General features: G+C 43.1%; 1 protein-coding gene across 1 annotated transcript in view; it reads left to right on the forward strand.

The window, feature by feature from the left end:
* Rs1 (Dead-box helicase Rs1) overlaps positions 1 to 12947 on the forward strand; it is a 40743-nt gene that overhangs the window by 13815 nt on the left and 13981 nt on the right. The window contains exons 9-11 of the mRNA XM_065426146.1: positions 1503 to 1602; positions 2841 to 2982; positions 8705 to 8940. Coding sequence (XP_065282218.1) covers positions 1503 to 1602; positions 2841 to 2982; positions 8705 to 8940 — 478 coding nt within the window. The remainder of the gene's footprint in view (positions 1 to 1502; positions 1603 to 2840; positions 2983 to 8704; positions 8941 to 12947) is intronic.

The raw sequence follows: 12947 nt of genomic DNA on the forward strand, positions 1-12947 counted from the left end.
CTATCCTCCTCTAACCTATCCTACTCTAAATTATGTCTAAAATCTTATGTCTAAATCCGTGTCTAAATCCGGATTATGTCTAAAAATCCGTGTTTCCTTTTCTTTCTTTCTTTCTTCTCTCTCTCTCTCTCTCTTTTTTCTGCTCACTTTGACTTCCCCACACTCTCCTAAGCTTCAGACTTGGAGTTCACAGTATTCAGTCCTGCTCTCTTCATGCATGCTGTTGCTGTCCCTCAGCTTATGTCATGTGGGCTGCTTTGATTGGTTCTGCTGAGCTAGAGAGGCCTTGTATCAAGAAGGGCTGGGCACATTGTGAAGGCTGAATGCTGCCAGGCACCAAGCATCTATCTATTCAATAAACTCAATAGAAGCGGTCTAGCCAATTCGTGTCTACAATTTGATCAACTGGGTTTGCAAATGAAATTGAGCAGTCGCCTGTTGTTTTGAATTACAGTTGAATGCCTCTGCAAAGAAATGTTCACTATGATATGACCTGTATAACGAAGGATTTCATATATTCTGGCGGAATTCCCTTTTTTTTTTTTCGTTCGTATTGTGAATGTCTCTCCATCGAAGAGGACTATAATAAATTTACCTGCACAGTAAAGAAATTCACGCTTCCCCGGCGGCTGATGCGTTACTTTACGACAGAAGCACATAGCAGTGCCGCAGCTGGCCATCTGTAGCCACCACTGAGCTGCGGTGCTCATAAGGCTCGTTAGTTGACACCACAACACAGACTTCCTGGGAGAATTTGGTGGATTGCGCAGTAGGTATGGTACACCTTCTCTCCCACTTGGAGCTAATGAGTGATGACATGGTTGAAGCCATGAAGAATGGAAGGAGGCGAAAGTTGATGAAAGCAGCAGTGATGAAGAGCCTGTAGACAAGAATTATGACTTTGACTACAGAGGCAGTAGCAGCGTTTGACACTTTACAGCTGTACCTTGTGTCGCTGCTGGGTTTTGCCACGGAGCATGTGGTGAACTTCAATCCGTAACTTCAGCTGAAGTTGCATATCTCACTGGATGAAGTGTGCAGAAGAATAGGCACACATTTCTCTAGTATCTCTTGAATTCATGAATTCATGTTGAATAAAAAAAGTTTTTAGCCGAACGGGTTTAGCCTACTATGTATATTGTGAGTGGTACGTTGCTCAATATTTACAATAAAGTGACTTGTACTGCCAGACCTCGATATAACAAAGTAAATGGAAAATTCTTATCTTTGCGATCAACATGTAACGAATGTATGCTTGTAACAAACATGTAACGAAAATATTTTCGTGTCAAATATCACTTTATTATAACAATATTCAGCTGCTTTATAATGGAGGATTTTGGAGGTCCCGAGTGCTTTGCTGTAAAGGCACTTAACTGTGGTATATTTAGGTTCTTGCACATTCCTGTTAGTCAGACTTGTCCAATCCGCTGTGATATTGTTTTGTGGTTCATCATATAAAGCACCAAGCTCTTTTTTCTGATTTCATTGTCTCTTTTCAGGATGTTGGATGAAACCTTTGCATCCCAGATGAAGGAGATTATCAGGCAGTGTGCTCCAACAAGGCAAACGATGCTCTTTTCAGCCACCATGACAGAGGAGGTCAGTAGTACTGTGTTGTGTGGGGTAACTCAAAACTGTTGCCCACCTTGGACCTTTTACTTTGAGTATCAGCGAGGCATTTAGTAGCTTGCTTGCTCTGTTTTCTAGGGGTGTGCAAATATGAGAATTTTTGAATACGAATTGAATACGAATACTTAGCTTCAAATATTGAATATAATATTGATTAATTATATGTGTGTGCATTTATTAGCAAGTTGGGTTAATTTGTTAGAACATTGCAATTGCGCTGTCAGTGTCAAAAAGCTAGACTAATAAACCGTTAAACTAAAACATTGTGTATTTGGCTCATGTTGACTTGGAAAATTTAGTAATTCCCACTAGCTGTCCTTGCCAGCCTGTGTCCTATTATGCCACATCAAATGTCCGTAAATTCGGAGGCAGTTGATCCTTTGTCAGTCATTACTCAGCACACTTGCTGTGAAGCAACAAGCTCAGAATTGAGGGTGGTGCTGCAGAAAAAGGAAAGTGCACCTACGTTGTTTGCAAACCCGTTCTCCTTGCTATGAGAGGCTGGTTATCCCAAAAAGTTTACGCGTTCTGTGGCTAATTGCGCTTTACAGGCGAATTTTCGCTAGCAGTGCGAGATCATCACAAAATGCAGCAGAAAATAGCCCCAGTATTATTGGATTACATAGAAACAAATGCTGAAATGTGCTTGCTCCTGCACAGTCAGCAATATATTTGATTTGATTAGAATATTCGTATCCAACTGAATATGCGAACATTTTTGAATATATATTTTTCAAATGAAATACGAATATTAAAAATGTAATATTCGATAATATTTGAACTGTTTGAATATTCGCACACCCCTACTGTTCTCTTATGTGAACACTTGTGCCTTAATTCACAACAACCTCAACAGCTTGAATGTTCCATTAGTTGTAAATCAGCAGGCCGACTTATTGTATGAAAGGCTCAACAAATTCCGTTTTTGTATGGTCGCACTATTTTGCGTACTGTGTTTTGTTCCGAGACCCCACAACCTTCATTAGGTTAGCGGACTGTGGATAAGAGCTAACAGATGTTGTCTTGCTGCTGTGATGCGATGCATTGAGGTGCGATGTCATTTGCCCAGGGTGCTACTTGAAATTTTTTACAGTTGCTAGTTGCTTAAGTGTGCTTAGTCTCTTTGATGGCTGTTGGACTGTTTTGCAACATAGATTGGGGAAGTCGAGTCGACTGAAGGCTCTCTCTTTCCACCACTTGGAATGCAGGTGAAGGACCTAGCTGCTGTATCACTCCAGAAGCCCGTCAAGCTGTTCCTCAACAACAACACAGACGTGGCGCTTAACTTGCGGCAAGAGTTTGTTCGCATCCGGCCACAGAGGGAGGGGGACCGAGAGGCAGTTCTCGCTGGTGAGTGGTGGTGAGGTCTCGGGATGCGCAGCTAGGGCAGGGGCCTGCTGATAAATACATAAATGGTGCAGAACAAAGACGAGGACAAGTGTAAAAACACGAATAAGACACACATGGGTGCCCGTGTGTTTTATTTGTGCCTTTACTTCTTCACTCGTCTTTGTTCTGTGCCATTTACATATCTATTAGAGAAACGAACCAACTGGCCCAGGCTTAAGCTTTGATCAAGGTGTCTGCTGTCTAAAGGCACCATTACTGATGTTTCTGCCATGAGATCTCTCTAGGGTATTTAAAGAAAGGCATGGCATAGACATTATGCTCCAGTGCACAAGAGCATTGAAGGGGATCAGGGGAGAAATCATTGCTCTGTCACTTCTTATAAACCTTCACACTGGTAAAATTCTGCTCTAATGAAGTTGAAGAGGGAGAGTAAATTAGCTTATTACAAATAATACTTTGGTATAATCATTGTACACTATCACAGCCCAAATTAGCTGCTGCAATGGGGGTGGGCAGGTAGGGTAGTTTCTATTGGATAAGCCTAATCCAATGTCCACTGTGCTTGCCTAAAGACTGAAAGAAATGAAAAATAAAAATTGGCTTAACTGTAGTTTGACACCTGCGTAATGCGAAGCATTGTGCGAATCGTTGCAGCATGAGACATGATTTGTCGTTTTCCTATTACGTACCTTTTCTTTTAAGATGTTGAACAAAGGAACGAACTAAGGCCCGAACATTTTCATTATCTAGCGCTCCACTACCATTTATTAGTTTATGAACTGGAACTTTTGGGTAGCCATGCGCTTCGGCTGAGCAGCTGCCAACCCAAGCCTCAGCTAGCAGCACTCGTTCACCTCTTTTGCTCCAGGTACAGTCTGCTTCCGTTAATTCAACCCTGGTGGGACTGACAAAAGTGGTTGAATTATCCAGCGGGTCGAATTAACACTTTCCTGTCCACTGTGCCCTCTGTGCTTTGCTTGTGCTGTCCGTAGGTTGTGCACTTATTGGTCAATGCCACTAAGTGCTCCTCGCCTGTTTGGCGAGAAGCCTTTGCCTACTCCCACAATGTCAAGGGACTAAGCAAAGCAGGGCAAGGCTTTAGTAAAGCTACACGGCTGGACAGGTGATATTTAGAGTGATCTTGGAGGATCACTAATACCAGTAACTTAATAATGCGTTGCTCCGAAGGCATACTAAATAAGTTTGATAATTTTCACGGAAAATTAGCAATAAACTCGACTTAACCGCGTCTAACCATAGCCATAGGCCATTGTGCAGTAGAATCTCGGTAATACGATCACGTCCGATATGAATTTCGGGATGGTACGAATGTTTAAAAAGTCGGGGCTCAAATTCATTAGCTTACAAAATGCCAACTTTTTAATGGTGTGAACCGCTTTTCATCCTGCGGTGGATGGTATGAACAATTGAGCTGTCGCACGATCCCCGGGATAGCCGGCCAGAAGGCCTCGGCACGCAAGACACTGGCTGTTACCAGGCTGGCAGAGTTGCCGTACTGATGCGGCAGTCACATTCCTGTTGCTAGACAACCTATGTCACTCTGCCTTGACTCTAGCCCCCACCCCCTACCAAAAAGAAAGAAAGAATTTGAACAATAATTACTTTGTTTAGTGTAACACAACGGACACAAAAAAAACAACAGGACAAGGCGCTACTCTCATGAGAGTAGTGCCTTGTCCTGTCGTCTTTCTAGCGTCCGCTGTTTTGCACTAAACAAACTAATTATGGATTCGCTCCAACTTAGCCCGCCAATGCATTGTGCTGAATATGAACAAAAAAAATGTCGTTTTCATGTGTGCATTGTCATGCAATTTGTTTAATGTTTTCAAATGCCTTGCAACTTTATTAGGAGTGGGTTATCACACATGACCCAGTCTTGCCCAGTTAGCAAGATTGGTGGCATTCGCTTCCATGGGTAGCCTTATCTCTGTATCTCACGCCGTCTGTTGTCTTAGGTGCACGATGACAATTCGAAATCTTTTTACCTTTTCGCCCGTCAGATCGCGCTATTTGAAGTAGTTTCGCTTTTGCAAAGAAAAACAAACAGATTTCCTTAACTTAAACAAATCATGTCCTTATCACCATGAGGCAGCAGCTAGGATGCAGTAAGGAAAAATAACTTGAGATAACCAAGCAGATCTTGAAATGTCGGTTTCTCAACTTGAAATGTGTGCTGCTACCAAAATGTGCACGAAACAAACGTGCCAGTGATTCAAATTCGCGTCAACTATTCGGAGTGCTTCATGCATCCCATGTGACCGCAGTAACCAATCGTGACTCTAGTTTCCTTTTTCACGCTCGCTTTAGTTGCTTTTATTTCTTCATAAAGGAATACAGCACTGCAGCTATCCAAAACTCCTATCTCTCATGTTTATGGTCTCGGCAAGATGGCGGTGCTGTGTCAACAGGAAGCTGCGCTCACATGATCAGTGGTGCTGTAGCACCTCCTGAAGCCTGTTTTTGTTGCCGATTTCAAAGTAAACTCATTAACAAAGTGCAATTTTCTCACATTCTGCTGTGTATTTCTTCAAAATATTTTGACATGAGATAAAAGAAGGTCTTATGATTGTAGAAAAAATAAAATTATAAAATAAAAACATTTGAGCGAGTCGGCCATTTTATTGCTGCGTGCCCCCTTAATTTCCAGTTTCTTTACATGTTTGGGTGATACAAATTTCAGGAGATATGAATTTCCTCGCCGTCCTAAGAGATTCATATTGTATTCATTAATCACGGCGGCCGCATTTTGATGGGGGCGAAATGCGAAAACACCCGTGTGCTTAGATTTAGGTGCACGTTAAAGAACTCCAGGTGGTCAAAATTTCCGGAGTCCTCCACTACGGCGTGCCTCATAATCAGAAAGTGGTTTTGGCACGTAAAACCCCAAATATTATTATTGTATTCATTAATGTCACTCATTTCAGATTTCAAAGTTTATCTGGTAGCTTGATTTTGTGAAACACATGGTAGCTTTAATAAAGTCATGAACTATCAAAAAAAAGGAGAGACAGAGAGAGAACTTTGCCTCATTACTTTATTGCAGTAGCAATTATGGGGACACTCCAGGCAAATTTCAGCAATCATTGTCGCCATGGGGTCCTGTACAGTCAAACCTGGATATACTGAACTCGTAGGGGATCGTGAAATAGATATATAAATAATTCAATATACAATATTTTGACAGTTTAAGCTCCTAATTAATAAAACCTTTGCACGCCTCTGACATTTGCCTAAAATTGCAACAAATGGGAGCTTACTGATTGGCATGTCCAAAAGCAGCAAAGTCGGGAAGCACATCACTGTGATAAGTACTTCACTTTATAAGCAAAAAGTAACCTTGTTCACTGAGAAAAAGTCAGTAAGCTTTACTTGCTTGTGGCATCCAGCCAGGAAATTCATTACGCTTGTCTCTATTTTGTCAAGGTTGTCCATGGTTTAAAGACCAGTGCCCTCAGTTTCGGCACAACAGCCATGAATCAAGGCGAAAGCTGAAGTGAGCTCAGCAGCGGTGCGTGAAGGCGCCACGTCCTGTTCACCTGCATCTTCACTGTCACTTGACTCAGCATTCATGGGGGCACCCTTGGCACCAGCCGTTACATCTGCCACAGTGTCTTCTTTGCTCAGCTCTGTCACAGCTTGCACCTCGTCGTCAATGGTCGCATAGTCTCATGCAGTCACCTTGGTGGGCATAGTACCCAGGAAAGCTCCTTGTCTTCTCAGTTAGCATTGGGCCTTCCACCGGGATGTTTTTCACATGGACATCGACAAACCACTTGTGCAGTGCTTTTTCGGTCTTGACAAATGTCGGAAGTCGCACACAAGTTCCTAAAAGACTGCGCTCCGTTGCCTTCCCATTGATTTCGAAACTGTTTCGGAGTAGTGTGCCCAGGGTGCTACGTGGGATACCAAAAGCATTCGCAGCCTAAGACTTCTATTCCTGTTCGACTCATTGGATGATTTACAGTTTTGTACCGAAGTCGAGGTTTTTTTCTTTGCTTCTTTGTTGCATCCATTGCGCCCAGGAGAATGCAATTTCCAAACAGAATCACAGAAAGCATGCCGTGAGCATGCCGAAGTGTGCTTGCCGAATGAAATGACGAAAGAAAAGTGTGCAATGAGCATGTTGAGCTGTTGCAATGAGCACGTTGAGCTGTGCAGAACAAAGAGAGAGTGTTGCTGGTGGCAGTAGTGCAACGCCACCTATGGGTATTCTTTTGCTTTTTAGGGTTCTGCTTGGCTTTCCTCCTCTCAGCTGCTCTTAGCTATGTGTTGCGTGCGCTGGCTTGGCACTTGGCAGTCTGCCAGCCTCAACGGGCCGTGGGAAAAGCGACAGGGTGGCTAGGCTTTATCTGAAATACTGCGTTCCTCCGCCATGGGAGTTCGATAGAAAAAAACAACACTCCTATACTGTTGCATGTGGTATCCAAGGGGATATTTGCACTGTTCGATATAAAGAATAATTCGAAATACCCAAATGCAATATAACCTCGCTTGACTGTATAAAGCAACAAAATGGTCAGTTGGGCTAGCTGGTTGCTTTGTACCTTGAAATCGTTTTAAGTGCAAAGATAGACAGTACACAATAAAAAGCACCTTATCCTGTTGTTTCAGTCTTGTACTATCTATCATTTCACCTAAAAAGTTTTTAAGTTCTGTATAAAGTCTGAGTGCGATAACATTGCAGCTGCACACCGTATGTGTGAGCGAAAGCTTACGAAGGTGAGCTGAGAAGTATGGTGGCTTGATTCAGCTGGGGGGGTGTCTTTTTGCACTCGCAAGGGCAAGGAGAGTGAGTACAGTCTTCTCGCACGTGTAAGAGGGAGAGTGGGGAGATGTGCACATGCTAGGAGTGGAGCGGGGAGAAGGAAGCACATTAGTGCGCATCTCCTCTTCTGCTCTAGCTGCGGTAGCTGAGTGTGACCATGCATGTCCTTCTTGGAGGTAGTCTACGCTGGGTTCGAAGGCTAGTCAGCCGGATATGGCTGACGGCTTTGTCTGTGCTGTGTTCTTGCACGCCTAGTTCACATTGAAATGAGAGGCAGTGTGAATGGGAATTTACTCAACCTCTGCTGTTGCTCTTCATCAAGCCAGTGTTCAGACAGCGAGTGTCTGTGGTCATTGAGTGAGATGTTTTCGTGTTTGCCTTCGTGCACGTGACAACATGCTTGTTCATTTAGTTAGTTAGCAAATGTTTATAGCGGTTTTTACAGCTGATAAAATGACTATCCTCACTTTGTATAACCATGTAATAATATGCTATCGCAATCAATGCTTTGCCTTTCATGCAGAACTGTGACATTTTGGTAATAGGTGCACACAACTTCAAACTCTTATTTTGTTGTGCAGTACCAAAGTCTGAGAGTTTATGTTAATTGAAGGACTGATAGGTGGTGTCCAAATCCATGCCCCAGTGACGGCTCCCTCTGGATAACAAAAGCCAACATTAAAGGCCAAGCTTTTGCTGACTGCATGCAGCTGAAGGAATTGCAGAGTTGGGAACAGGTCATGAAAGCCGTGTTTTAGACATCACTTGTTGAGCAAGGCGTTTTTGCTTTGGCGGTGGCTTCATAGAGAGTTCGTGCTTTGAGGGAGTATCACGAGCACGAAAATAGCCTGCTTTCATTACTTTGTATCAAATGAAGTTACAAGTACTCTAGACTAGCAGTAACTGGCTGCCATCTGCTTATACATTGTCCTGCAGCGCTGGTGTGCCGGACATTCCACGACCACACCATCGTGTTTGTGCAGACCAAGAAGCTTGCCCACCGGCTGCGTGTTCTGCTGGGCTTGCTGGGAGTGCGGGTGGATGAGCTGCACGGCAACCTGAACCAGGCACAGCGCCTCGAGGCTCTGCACCGATTCAAGGAGATGGAAGTGGACGTGCTCGTCACCACTGACTTGGTCGCCCGAGGACTTGACATCAAGGATGTGAAGACGGTGGGTCTGCCAGCCCTCATTTGGGATGCCCGTTGATTGTGGCCAATGAAAACTCTTATTGTCCTGTTTGCAGCATGACATGTGGTTGAAGTGCAATTAAGAAGTTACTAAAGTTGTGCGCAAAATGTCCAAAAAGCCGAGCGAATTCCGGTATGGCGTCAGAAATTTCGATTGCCATTATGCATTGGTTCAACGCAATTCTTATAATGTGGTTTTGTTACAGAACGTCTAGATGCTTTTGTTGAGCAGGTAGCAGTGTCGCATTTAATTGCGAGAAGTTCTGAAAATTTTGTTCGGCTGCTTAAGAGGAAGCTTTAGCTTGGGCCCAACTCCAGCGCGACCTATTCAAATACATGTAAAATGCAAAATATGTTTTTTGAGATAACCCCTGGACTGATTTTAATTAAATTTGTTGCATTTGAGAGAGAAAGTTAAATTCTAGTGACTGTTGGAAGTAGAATGTCGATTTAGGGCCTCAGTTTTGTTAGAAGAATTTTAAAGATTTTGCAAGCTCGAAAAACATAGACAGACAAAGTTTATAAATTAATAGCTCCGCATCAAGAACAGATATCATGGTTCTGTAAATGGAATCCATTAGATCTTTCAAAGCGGACAAATTCGATATGTCAATTTATATCTTACGTGAATTTGTTATATTTTATACGAGGGTTCCGTAAAAGTTGTATTTCCATATTACTGAATTTTTTCAGATTCACGTGTAACATACGTATCAGTTTTGTCTGCTTTATATGCACTATCACATGCAATTCTGATTTTTTTCAATCTCTTATAAAAAATTTATGACCTAAATAAAAAATTCGAAACCAGCAGTCACTAGATTTTAAGTTTTTCTTTTATCCCTTTGAGGGTCGATTTTTTTTTTTTTTGCCATATGCGACTGCCCAGGGTTGATTTCTTTTATTGCATATTCCAATTCTTCTTAGGGACTTATTTAGAAAAACATTTACCGCAATTTTGCTTGGGTGATCGTAAATTGAGAAAAAATATGTTGCAGTGGTATATATGTACTCTTCATTCATGAATAACAATAAAAAAAAGGAAATAAACTTATAAGAATTAAAAATTTGATGCATTTTTAGCACATACTTCAAGGCCTTGAAAATGCGCACATGAGAATATTTCGAAAGACTCAAATGTTCCTGCTCTCAGTGCTCACGAAATGAAACGCTACAATTTAAGGCTAAGTAATACGCATACTTTCATTCCAACCGGCTGCAGTTCGTGTCACATCGACGTAATTCTGGCGCGTACACTTACATCGGAGTCCTCGTCACCTTTGGTGACCAAATTCCTAGCGACATGACATGGTGCTCTCGCGTACTTTGCACATATGTAGGATTCTACTAAATGCTCCGTGTCCCATTTCATTCCGTGAGCACTGTACATCCATAGCGTAATGAAACTGCGTAAATGCGCGCACTCCAGAAACCTTTTGTGTGCCCGTCAAAAAAGCACGTGTGACAAAGTTCCACTAATCTTAATCTTATCCCCAACCAGAGGCAATTAGTTTTCGCAAGTGTCAAAAAAAAAAAAAGAAGAAAAGAAGCAGCAGCGGAAATGCATGCACGGCGGCATCTTTCCTATGTACACCCCTGTGAGCACTAAACGAGCGAGAAAGAGGCTGTCACCCTTTGAGTGATTAGTAACGAGATAGCCATCAGTTTTGCAAGTGAAAGAAGCCGAAACCACCTGTGGAACGAAACCCGAACCACCGCCCGCCCGCGCGCACACCAATGTGCGAGCGGTATTGTACAGACGCGTGGGAGCAAACTAGCTCTAAAACAAACCATGCAACAAAAACCAAGAGAGGGAGGCACGTGAAAAAAATTCTCTGTATTCTGTATTCTCTGTATTCTGAAAAAAATTCTCTGTCACACAAATGAATAACGCGGCAAGAAACAAATCAGCTGCTGGATTGTCTTGACGTGGCTTACTAAGCTGAAACCGGAACTGCTGCAGAGCCACTCTATCGAACTAGGCAAAAACGATGATGATGAGCGGGGATTTTCAGTAGCGCCACTTCGTTGGTCAGCAAGGAAGCTCCGTTCAAAACAAAAATGGTGTTCAGCAAGTCGAACCACGCACCGGCCAGAGTCGGTGCATGGTGCTCTCGACCGAGTTAGCTCAAGGAGTGTCCGAAAAATCAGACGAGAGGTTGCAAGGTGTCCGAACTTTCGGCAGTTGTTATACATTATGGTCTATGGGGAGAATGGCGGTGCCGCGAAGCTGACCGAATAATCGGGCATGTCCGAATTTTTGGAGTCTGGAAAATCGGTCGGCGACTGTATTTAGATTTAAGCACCCGAGCTTTAGATATAAACACCCGAGCTAAAGCTTCCTCCTAAATTCGAAATACAGTATTTTGCAGGATATTCTTCTTCTTTTGTATGTAAGTGTCTCCTTTTTCACTACCCATCATGAACACATACCAACTTGCCCAGTATTCCATCTTGCTGTTGTTGCAGGAACAGTGCACTCGCTGAAAACACTTTAATTTGTGGTCAAAGTGCCTGTGTCTAATGCTTTCGCTGGCGATAATTGGTCCGTTTCTTCAGTGAACAAGGATAATTTCTCTTGACTTCAAGATCACGGAGAGCAAGGTCTGTTGTATCCTTAAGCAAGGGGTGACTTTCTTTTTCTTGCCAATTGAGGTCGCATGCAAGCCTTCCGCTCAAGCAAGTGGGAGGGCATTGCGTTTAGTACTACTGCCTCTAGCGTTTCTCATGCTTGTTACTTGCCACTTGGTGAGAGCAAAACACCAAATTGGGTGTAGACCAAGGCACATGCGGAGTACAGAACTATGCTGTGTAGAATGCGCAATATAATGACGCCAGTTGCGCCCTCTAGTGTCTCTGATTGACTTCACACTCTGCAGCTATGGTTTCCGAAATCTGGCCGTGCATCTTCGCTGCTCCGCCTCAGTGGTTGCTCTTTATTGCACAGTGCACCGTTTGAAAGGCACGTTCAGTAATTGAAAGATGTGCCTGAAAATTCGGGTGCCTTCGCAGCACCGCCACATGCCCCATAGAGTCAATGTATAAGGGTGTCCGACATTTCAGACTCTGAAATCCTTCCCCGTCCGATTTTCTGAACCTTTTGCAGTAACTGCAGGTCCGAAACGGCATTAATCGAAGTGAGCAGTGCCGCCATTTGCATTATCTTGCAGCCTTTACCATTGCTCTCGCCCACCAATTTGCAGGTAGCCGCAGCCACCACAGTGCCTCTAGGACTGGCTGCTTCAGCATTCGCTATCAAGCTTCCTGTAGTTCAGTGCCATGTTTTTCATTGAAAGGAATCGCCACATTCAGAAATAGCACTGACTTCCCCTTTGTCATACTCGCCGATGGCTTTGAAGCACGGAAAGCAGAGCAAGCGCCATTCATTTATTGCATATTTCGTGTTCCCAAAAGTCAGCTTTGCCGCAATACAGCTGTGTTAGGCGGTCAAGTAGGCACACTGTATTGCGGTGAAGCATACCAAGATCAGAAAGCGGCCGTATTTGCACAAATCTAATGCACACTTTCTTATCGAGAAAATGGGTCCAGAAGTTGCCTGCGCACTACATTCGGATAAAAAAAAAACCACATTCGCGGTCTTGGCAACAGTCTGCTGTCAGAGCCGTCAGACGCAGGATAGAAGCAGGATTTTCGTATTCATTCAATGAATAGAAGCACGTTGACGTATTAAGCATATGCTTGTTTTTTGATAGCTTTCATAATTTGACATTCAGTTAATTCAACGTGTTTTGCCGGTCCTGTGAAATTCGAATCACCGAGGTTTTACTGTAGTAGTATCTCTAAAAGTGATCACTTGAGAATACCGCGTCCTGTTCTTGGTATATTGTGGCCAATAAAACACAAATGGTAATGACGACATCGCTTTCTTTATGAAAGTCAAATAAAAAAAAAATTTCCTATCGAGGTAAATTCCGCATGTCTTGTTTTTTCTCATTGCGAACCTAGAGACATGCAGTATTTTTCTTTTAT

The sequence above is a fragment of the Dermacentor albipictus genome, chromosome 1 (genome assembly GCF_038994185.2).
Source record: "Dermacentor albipictus isolate Rhodes 1998 colony chromosome 1, USDA_Dalb.pri_finalv2, whole genome shotgun sequence".
Classification (NCBI taxonomy): Eukaryota; Metazoa; Arthropoda; class Arachnida; order Ixodida; family Ixodidae; genus Dermacentor; species Dermacentor albipictus.